The sequence below is a fragment of the Oncorhynchus keta genome, chromosome 28 (assembly GCF_023373465.1).
Source record: "Oncorhynchus keta strain PuntledgeMale-10-30-2019 chromosome 28, Oket_V2, whole genome shotgun sequence".
Classification (NCBI taxonomy): Eukaryota; Metazoa; Chordata; class Actinopteri; order Salmoniformes; family Salmonidae; genus Oncorhynchus; species Oncorhynchus keta.
The window spans coordinates 20,598,965-20,609,428 of NC_068448.1; the positions used below are offsets into that span (position 1 = coordinate 20,598,965).

At 41.5% G+C, this 10,464-nt stretch overlaps 1 protein-coding gene across 1 annotated transcript; it reads right to left on the reverse strand.

The window, feature by feature from the left end:
* Window positions 1-958: 958 nt before the first annotated feature.
* Window positions 959-10,423, reverse strand: LOC118360777 (coenzyme Q-binding protein COQ10 homolog A, mitochondrial-like). Its single transcript, XM_035740186.2, has 5 exons — window positions 9,861-10,423; window positions 9,034-9,186; window positions 8,450-8,642; window positions 8,086-8,187; window positions 959-7,867 (listed from the first exon to the last, which is right to left on the reverse strand). The coding sequence occupies exons 1-5, from the start codon at window positions 9,989-9,991 to the stop codon at window positions 7,700-7,702; spliced, it is 747 nt and encodes a 248-aa protein (XP_035596079.1). The 5' UTR covers window positions 9,992-10,423; the 3' UTR covers window positions 959-7,699.
* Between the last annotated feature and the right edge of the window lie 41 nt (window positions 10,424-10,464).

Consider the following 10,464-nt stretch of genomic DNA (forward strand, 5'->3'; position numbering starts at 1 on the left):
ATGAGAATACCCTTGTGCATGATAAAAATACACAACCAGCCAGCTTACCTTATGTCAAATAAGCCCAGCAGTCTCACCTCTGGCTCTCTTGTTTCTGGCTCTGGAGAACTGCAGTCATGAGACCTGACCGGGGATAATGTTACACACTGAAACAACCACTCAGCTGCTGTTGCATGTGCCCCCACTGCACCAGGCCTTGTCTTTCTGTATACATGGATAGACAGCTGAATCACAAGGAAGTGGGGCTTTGTTTAGTGAACTTTAGTTAATGTCCAACAATCAGTTTAAGTACAGTATTACCCAACGTGGTAGTCTTTACGTTTACTTTGTGATTTCATTTGTATAGGTATGGTGGTGTTTTGGTTAGATGTGTGTAATAACTGGCAGATGGTTAAAGAACCCATCTCTCTGTGCTGTTATTAATAACTGGCCCAGATACCACCACCCTACTCTGGTTTCCCTTTGAAAAGGCAGCATCCACACATAGCGGAACCCCCACCACCACCACTCACACTGATTCACACTTCACCTGTTGCATTCGGAACGTGACAAAATGTGATTAGATTTTTTCCCCCTCTTCAGCTTCTGTGCTTGACACTGCGAAGGAAACGACTCGATAAGGAGTTATGGCAATATGTATTTGGACTACATTGTATGGATGCACATTTCCAATATTCCATTGCATTGATAAGTGTGATTTTGTAGTGAGCAGTGACCAGCCAGAATGTAACAGTTTGCTGAAATTCTAATTGCAAAAAAAAAGTAGAGCACAAGTAGTGTTTGTTCTCCAACTGATACCATGGTTACAGAAGTGTAAATGAACACACTAAAACCAATTTGATCAGCACGCGAAGCTCATACACTGCGTCTCAACACCCGTTTGTCCATTATTGCTCACTTTAGATCTAATTGTCAGAATAAGTAAAAGGTAGGCCTAATTAGGAATACAGTAACATGATTCACAATTCCACCTCCATCTTTATTTACAATGCACACAAATACAATTGCCCTATATCAACACCCGACGGAAAATGAAAAGCAATGAATACAGCGGTTCTTAGGAAGGCTAGAGGTGCAATACTGTTACATCAAACTGGATGGCCACTAGCAACTTATTGGTTGCTTTTGAACATAAAACAAAATACAAAAAGGAAGTTGCTTTGAAGTATTGCGACAGTGGTTATGAGTCTTGCTTGAGAACAAATGAATAGTCTTGAATCTAAAAGACACACTTAAAATAGCTTCCCATGTTAACCTTTCATGACCTAGAGTAAATTCCACCATCATAGCAAAATGGCAAATACATACCAGTACATTACACATGATCTGTTAGACTTTGCTGAGTCCTTTATTACACAATAAAATATGTGCATGTTTTCCCATTACAACATAGGCAACCCCAACAAATACAATTCAAAAGAAAACATCCTACACAAGTAGCCATATCTTTCATGCATAAATACTGCAATAAAATGACAGGCTAGGTAGCCTGTCTTGACACACAGCCATCTTGACACGCTTTATAGAATTTTCACAGCATATCGACAAAGCTCCTTTTCTCCATATTTACATACAAGCTCAACATTTAAAAGGTGCAGACTACATTTAAAACCTTTTTTCTCTCCAAGACAAATAAAGCACATGAACAACATTCTCTCTGCACACACAAAAGTGAAGGAAAGCTATTTTATATATCTCAACAGTACCAGTCAAAAGTTGACACACCTACTCATTCCAGGGTTTTTCTTAATTTATTTATATTATTCTACATTATAGAATAATAGACTTCAACACTATGAAATAACACATGGAATCATGTAGTAATCAGTGTTAAACTAATCAAAATATTTTATTTGAGTTTCTTCAAAGTAGCCACCCTTTGCATTGATGACAGCTTTGCACACTTTGCATTCTCTCAACCAACTTCATGAGGTAGTCATCTGGAATGCATTTCAATTAACAGGTGTGCCTTGTTAAGTTAATTTGTGGAATTTCTTTCCTTTTTCATGCATTTGAGCCAATCAGTTGTTGTGACAAGGTAGGGGAGGTATACAAAAGATAGCCCTATTTGGTAAAATACCAAGTCCATGTTATGGCAAGAACAGCTCAAATAAGCAAAGAGAAACGACAGTCCATCATTACTTTAAGACATGAAGGTCAGTCAATCTGGAAAATTTAAAGTTTCTTCAAGTGCAGTTGTAAAACCCATCAAGCGCTATGATGAAACTGGCTCTCATGAGGACTGCCACAGGAAACAGACATCAACAACAACTGTTCAGAAGAGACTGCATGAATCAGGCCTAAATGGTTGGATTTCTGCAAAGAAACCACTAACAGGACACCAATAATAAGAAGAGAGACTTGCTTGGGCTAAAAAGCATGCGCATTGGACATTAGACTGAAGGAGATCTGTACCAAATGTGAGAGTTTTGGTTCCAGCCGCTGTGTCTGAGACGCAGAGTAGATGAATGGATGATCTCTGCATGTGTGGTTCCCACCGTGAAGCATGGAGAAGATGTGATGATTATTTGCTGGTGCCACTGTTCGTGATTTATTTAGCATCCAAAGCACACTTAACCATTATGGCTACCACAGCATTCTGCAGCGATACGCCATCACCTCTGGTTTGCTCTTAGTGGGACGATCATTTGTTTTTCAACAGGACAATGACCCAACACACCTGCAGGCTGTGTCAGGGCTATTTGACCAAGAAGGAGAATGATAGTGCTGCATCTGATGACCTGGCCTCCACAATCAACCGACCTCAACCCAATTGAGATGGTTTGGGATTAGTTGGAAAGCAGAGTGAAGGAGAAGGAGCCAAGAAGTGCTAACCATATGTAGGAACTCCTTCAAAACTGTTTAAAAAGCATTACAGGTGAAGCTGGTTGAGAGAATGCTAAGAGTGTGCAAAGCTGCCATCAAGACAGTGTGGTGGCTACTTTGATGAATCTCAAATATATAATATATTTATAATATATTTGGATTTGTTTAACACTTTTGGTTACTACATGATTCCATATGTTTTATTTCATAATTGTGATGTCTTTCCTATTTGTAAAAATAAAGAAAAACTTGCAAATGAGTAGGTGTGTCCAAACTTTTGACGGGTACTGTGTGTTGATATATGTGTGTACACACACACACACGCACACACGCACACACGCACACACACACAGTTGAAGTCGGAAGTTTACATACACTGAGGTTGCAGTCGTTAACTCGTTTTGCAACCACTCCACAAATTTCTTGTTAACAAACTATAGTTTTGGCAAGTCAGTTAGAACATCTACTTTGATAAATCAAAAATAGAACTGTTTGTCCATAATGACCATCGTTATGTTTAGAGGAAAAGGGGGGAGGCTTGCAAGCCAAAGAACACCATCCCAACCGTGAAACACAGGGGTGGCAGCATCATGTTGTGGGGATGCTTTGTTGCAGGAGGGACTGGTGCACTTCACAAAATGGATGGCTTCATGAGGAAGCTAAATTATGTGGACATATTGAAGTAACGTCTCAAAGACATCAGTTAAAGCTTGCTCGCAAATGGGTCTTCCAAATGGACAATGACCCCCAAGCACAATTCCAAAGTTGTGGCAAAATGGCTTAAGGACAACAAAGTCAAGGTATTGGAGTGGCCATCACAAAGTCCTGACCTTAATCCTATAGAACATTTGTGGGCAGAACTGATAAAGCGTGTGCAAGCAAGGAGACCTTCAAACCTGACTCAGTTACACCAGCTATGTCAGGAGGAATGGGCCAAAATTCACCCAACTTATTGTGGGAGCTTGTGGAAACGTTTGACCCACGTTAAACAATTTAAATGGCAATGCTACCAAATACTAATTGAGTGTGTGTAAACTTCTGACCCACTGGGAATGTAATGAAAGAAATAAAAGCTGAAATAAATCATTCCATTAGTACATACTATTATTTTGACATTTCACATTCTTAAAATAAAGTGGTGATAACTGACCTAAGACAAGGAATTTTTACTAGGATTAAATGTCAGGAATTGTGAAAAACTGAGTTTAAATATATTTGGCTACGGTATGTAAAACTTCTGACTTCAACTGTAATATATATATATATATATACACACTCACACACACAAATACATATTAATTACACACACATTACCGTTCAAAAGTTTGGGGTCACTTAGAAATGTCCCTGTTTTTGAAAGGAAAACACTTTTGTCCATTAAAATAAACATCAAATTGATCAGAAATACGGTGTAGACATCGTTAATGTTGTAAATGACTATTGCAGCTGGAAACGGCAGATTTTTTTATGGAATATCTATGGAGGCCCATTATCAGCAACCATCAGAACACACTTTTGCAAATATGTTAGCACAGCTGAAAACTGTCGTCCTGATTAAATAAGCAATAATAATGGCCTTCTTTAGACTAGTTGAGAAATTGTCAAGAAACTGAAGATCTCGTACAACGGTGTGTACTACTCCCTTCACAGAACAGCGAAAACTGTCTCTAACCAGAATAGAAAGAGGGGTGGGAGGCCCCGGTGCACAACTGAGCAAGAGGGCAAGTACATTAGTTTCTAGTTTGAGAAACAGAAACAAGTCCTCAACTGGCAGCTTCTTTAAATAGTATCGCAAAACACCAGTCTCAACTTCAACAGTGAAGAGGCAACTCCAGGATGCTGGCCTTTTAGGCAGAGTTCCTCTGTCCAGTGTCTGTGTTCTTTTGCCCATCTTAATATTTTCTTTTTATTGGCCAGTTTGAGATTTGGCTTTTTCTTTGCAACTCTGCCTAGATGTCCAGCTACAATAGTCAGTTACAACATTAACAATGTCTACACTATATTTCTGATCAATTTGATGCTATTTCGAATGGACAAAAAGGAAAGTACATTTCTATGTGACCACAATACAGTCGTGGTCAAAAGTTTTGAAAATGACACAAATATTAATTTCCACAGTTTGCTGCTTCAGTGTCTTAAGACATTTTTGTCAGATGTTACTATGGAATACTGAAGTAAATGACAAGCAATTCATAAGTGTCAACGGCTTATTGACAATTACATGAAGTTGATGCAAAGAGTCAATATTTGCACCCTTCTTTTTCAAGACAAGCAAGCCGCTCTGGCATGCTGTCAATTAACTTCTGGGCCACATCCTGACTGATGGCAGCCCATTCTTGTATAGTCAATGTTTGGAGTTTGTCAGAATTTGTGGGGTTTTGTTTGTCCACCCGCCTCTTGAGGATTGACCACAAATTGTCAATGGGATTAAAGGTCTGGGGAGTTTCCTGGCCATGGACCCAAAATATCGATTGTTTTGTTCCCCGAGCCATTTCGTAATCACTTTTGCCTTATGGCAAGGTGCTCCATCATGCTGGAAAAGGCCTTGTTCATCACCAAACTGTTCCTGGATGGTTGGGAGAAATTGCTCTCTGAGGATGTGTTGGTACCATTCTTTAGTCATGGCTGTGTTCTTAGGCAAAATTGTGAGTGAGCCCACGCCCTTGGCTGAGAAGCAACCCCACATATGAATGGTCTCAGGATGCTTTACTTTTGACATGACACAGGACCGATGGCAGCGCTCACCTTGTTTTATCTGGCCTTGCTTTTTTCCCGGATGCCCCAAACAATCGGAAAGGGGATTCATCAGAGAAAATGGCTTTACCCCAGTCCTCAGCAGTCCAATCCCTGTACCTTTTGCAGAATATCAGTCTGTCCCTGATGTTTTTCCTGGAGAGAAGTGGCTTCTTTGCTGCCCTTCTTGACACCAAGCCATCCTCAAAGTCTTTGCCTCACTGTGTGTGCAGATGCACTCACACCTGCCATTCGTGAGCAAGCTCAGTACTGGTGGTGCCCCGATCCTGCAGCTGAATCAACTTTAGGAGACGGTTCTGGCGCTTGCTGGACTTTCTTGGGCACCCTGAAGCCTTCTTCACAACAATTGAACCGCTCTCCTTGAAGTTCTTGATGATCCGATAAATGGTTGATTAGGGTGCAATCTTACTGGCAACAATATCCTTGCTTGTGAAGCCCTTTTTGTGCAAAGCAATGATGACGGCACGTGTTTCCTTGCAGGTAACCATGATTGACAGAGGAAGAACAATGATTCCAAGCACCATCCTCCTTTTGAAGCTTCCAGTCTGTTATTCAAACTCAATCAGCATGACAGAGTGATCTCCAGCCTTGTCCTCATCAACACTCACACCTGTCTTAACGAGAGAATCACTGACATGATGTCAGCTGGTCATTTTGTGGCAGGGCTGAAATGCAGTGGAAATGTTTTTGGGGTTTCAGTTAATTTGCAAGTAATTGCAATTAATCTGATCATAACATTCTAGAGTATATGCAAATTGCCATCATACAAACTGAGGCAGCAGACTTTGAAACAGACATTCTCAAAACTTTTGGCCACGACTGTACACACACACAATTATAACATATTAGGAACACCTTCCTAATATTGAGTTGCACCCCCCAACCCCCCCTTTGCCCTCAGAACAGACTCAATTTGTCAGGGCATGGACTCTACAAGATGTTAAAAGCGTTCCACAGGGATGCTGGCCCATGTTGACTCCGATGCTTCCCACAGTTGTGTCAAGTTGGCTGGATGTCCTTGGGTTGGTGGACCATTCTCGATACACACGGAAACTTGTGTGAAAAACCCAGCAGTGTTGCAGTTCTTGACACCAACTGGTGTACCTACTACCATACCCCGTTCAAAGGCACTTCACTTTTTTGTCTTGCCCATTCACCCTCTGAATGACACACATACACAATCCATGTCTCAATTGTCTCAAGGCTTAAAAATCCTTCTTTAATCTGTCTCCTCCCCTTCATCTACACTGATTGAAGTAAATTTAACAGGTTCCATCAATAAGGGATCATAGACTGACCAGGTGAAAACTCTCATGGAAAGAGTAGGTGTTCCTAATGTTTTGTATACTCAGTGTATATTTATAATCAATAACTTCAAAACAAATACATTTTAAATAAGCACTTCTTGGTATAAGCAATACTGTACATTTAAAATATATTTCTAAGATAAATTAATTTGACATGAATGTACGACTTTAATGTGGCAGGTAAGTGGAGTGCACCTGCATCCATTCTTCCAACAATCTGAAGCATCAACAGACATACTGTATGACAGACTCAAAATGGTCCATGTCATCGGTTGACTCAATATTGTGTCCTGTTCACTCACGCTTACACAGCAATACATTAAATCTGTTGCAATATGTTTTGTTTTTTGTTTTACAACTAGATTTGGAAGAAGGATTCTTCTATTTAAATTGTGCACAAGCACCAATGCAACATTGAAGAGTAACCCTTGTGAGGAGGTAGATGGCAGATTTTTACAAGACATGATCCAGGCTAAGATATGGGACTTTCAACTAGTTGTGAAGGGTGTTTCGCTGGGCTGATGCCCACACTGATTGCTTGGTCCTTACTCTGTGATGTGAGGTTGCACGAAGTGGCCTCTTAGCCTGGTCCCAGATGGTCCAAGATCTCAGAAGTGCTGTCTCACGCCAGTGTGACCCTAGGAGTTGGCAAGACGGCACAAACAGTTCTGGGACCAGGCTAATGGCACCTGGGTGGCAATGGAGGTGGTTGGTGGTGTAGTGTCATGCAGGTCCAGCTAGGTGATACAGGGGACAGCCAGGGTGAAGGTGCAGGCTGTTTTGGGTCAAGGGCACACAATGGCAGATGGACCTCACGTTTGGTGTACCTCATGGAACATTAACTCCCGTGGGACGCGAGTCTGTGGGCCGTAGAGCGTTCCGGCCCGGCGCTCAAAGGCAGACACATTCTTCTTTACCACCTCGTCAAAAAACACAGTTGCTAACTGAGAGTGGAGCAAGGAGCGGAACTCAAACGAGATCTGTGTGGCAGGAAGGAAGGAGAGGGTAGAATGTCAGTCGGAGAAGACATACAAAAGAGAAAGAGGATAAGCAAAGGATAAGCTCTGTTAACGGATATAACTTAGACTATTCACATGCACAAGGTCTATGCACAAATAGAGAGCAAGATTAGAAGAAACTGAGAGGTTGGCAGCATGAGATAAACAAAAGGGCTGCAAGCTGGGGCTGTCATATTCACCGAAACGTCCACAGTGCAGGTGCGGGGATAACCAGGGATTCCAGGACTGAAGCGCCATATCGTCTCCAGGTGGTTAAAAAGTGTTCCATCTGTGCACACCGCCTAAAAATTGTAATCCAATAAGAAAGGGTTACTTAGAGTAATCTATCACCAAACCAACAATGATCATCACATATCTCATCATAATTCATGAATCCTCAAATAAGCGGGACTAAATGGGATTGCAAAACATCTGGTAACTTTCTCAAGAATCCCAGGTTTTCAAGAAATCCTAGTTGGAAGATTCCTGAAACCAGGAGGGAATAAGCAGGAAATCTGGAAGTTACTGGGATTTTTAAACCATAATTAAACAGGAGGGACTTACTTTGACCATGTGGGGTCGCACCACGCTGATCATGGATGTGTATCGCTCTACGATGGGTGGGAATCCCACCTCTAGCTGAGCTTTGGAGTGGCCTGCCCTCTTCATGATGGTCTGGGACTTCTTACACCAGGGGACAAAGAGTTTGTAGTCATCCACGTTGGCTACCACATCATACATCTCCAGCATAGAGTACCTGAAGCAGAATAGCAAAAGGAGTTTGAAAACAACATTACATCCCTTCCACTTCGTGTTTCAAATAGGCTAAGCCCTATTTTTTCCTTTAATATGAAATCTATCTATGCATTCAAGCTCTCATTCAAGCTTGTAACGGCAGGGTAGCCTAGTGGTTAGAGCGTTAGACTAGTAACCGGAAGGTTACAAGTTCAAATCCCTGAGCTGACAAGGTACAAATCTGTTGTTCTGCCCCTGGACAGGCCGTTAACCCACTAGGCCGTCATTGAAAATAAGAATTTGTTCTTAACTGACTTGCCTAGTTAAATAAAGGTAAAATACATTTTAAAAACGACATACAGAAATAGCAAGTCCTACAATATATTCTATTTCATGTATGGTAGCATCTTTACCCCAGTATCCTCCGCTCGGAGTACTCCTTTCTCTTATTTGTAAACCCCATGAAGTTTCTGCTGTGGGGAACTGATGTCATTGTGTCCCAATTCTGCTGATGGCAAAGCACTCTGGGAGTCCTAGTCATTACAATACCACATGATGACAAGTGTCTGATAGGGAAGGGAGAGAAAGGATCATGTTAAAAATACTGGAGTGTAACATCTCTAACAAACACACTTTTCCAGACGGGCTTCCTGCCTTTAGAGTCAGGGCAGAAATAATATATTGCCTGCAGGGGGAAAAGGTTGCCAGTAGTGTCCTAACCTTCAATGTCTAGGACAAGCTACTATATTCTGAGTAAACACATGAATGGAACTATGTGTAATGCGACCCACTCAGTCAGGTTACGTGAGGTGGTTTGCAGAGCTGGCATGTTTTGCTATTGGGGTCTGAATGTGCTCACTACAAATAACTGTGTGACAGTCATAACATTTTTAATTACAGTCAGACAAAATTACAGAGCGCACTACTGACAAAGTGAAACCAACACGAAGAAAGCCACAATATGCATATACAACAATGGTGACATTGATAGGATTGAAAATTGAACTTTTTAGGCCTTAATGCCAATTTGATGATTAATAGGAAGAACACAAGTTACTAATTGTTTATATTCTCTGAAAAAAACAATGTTCTTCAGTGTGGACCTATTTGAACCAGATGTGTGGGTGCTTTGCTGGAACAAAAACCCGCACCAAAGGGGATTCAAAGATCTGTGCATGCGCATTGTGCATCACTGATTGGTTAATTGTGTCACATGAAGTTATCAATTTATTAATCTCACCTGATAGTCTGTCTCATATGTTCTCTTGACCCCGCGGTGTGACATGGTGAACGCCCAGAGCCTACAGCAATCTCCAAAAACTCACTGAATGTCCGCACACCCATCGGCATTCGCCGGGCAGTTGCTGCCATTGTATTTTGGGTTACTTTATCAGAACCTCAAGTAGAATAACGGTTCACGGAAACCGGATCTGTAGGTTTATGTTAAACACCGACTTTAGCCAATTTCGGATTGGCTATTTGAAGCCTTTCCCAGTCCTATTTCAAGGCATCCATCAACGTCAGACACCGTGTAGATAAGCTTCAGTTCACTTATCCAAGTAGACGCAACCAAAAAGGCCGCGTTTACATAAATCGTTTATTTATTCCAAGCTCGATGTCCTGGGACGCTGAAGGTACATAAAATGCGCGTTCAAGTTTTTCCCCATACGGCGAAAACTCTTTATATCGACCGTATCTGTTTAGTAAAGTAAACACCGGTATTGGTCAGGCTCATGGCCAGGGACACACTGTTCTAAAACAGAGCAACTGTCCTATCAGTGCATTGCTGCCACCAACTGTGTCGGAGGTATAACAATCCCAACCGCCCTGCTCCCAAAGAACAT

What these genes read in the sequence shown, in the direction of transcription:
- LOC118360777 (XM_035740186.2), bottom strand. Translation starts at nt 9,991, where the DNA reads ATGGCAGCAACTGCCCGGCGAATGCCGATGGGTGTGCGGACATTCAGT. An exon ending in CATATGAGACAGACTATCAG is followed by an intron (nt 9,187 to 9,860) that starts GTGAGATTAATA and finishes CTTCCCTATCAG; the next exon opens with ACACTTGTCATCATGTGGTA. An exon ending in TCCGAGCGGAGGATACTGGG is followed by an intron (nt 8,643 to 9,033) that starts GTAAAGATGCTA and finishes ATTCTGCTTCAG; the next exon opens with GTACTCTATGCTGGAGATGT.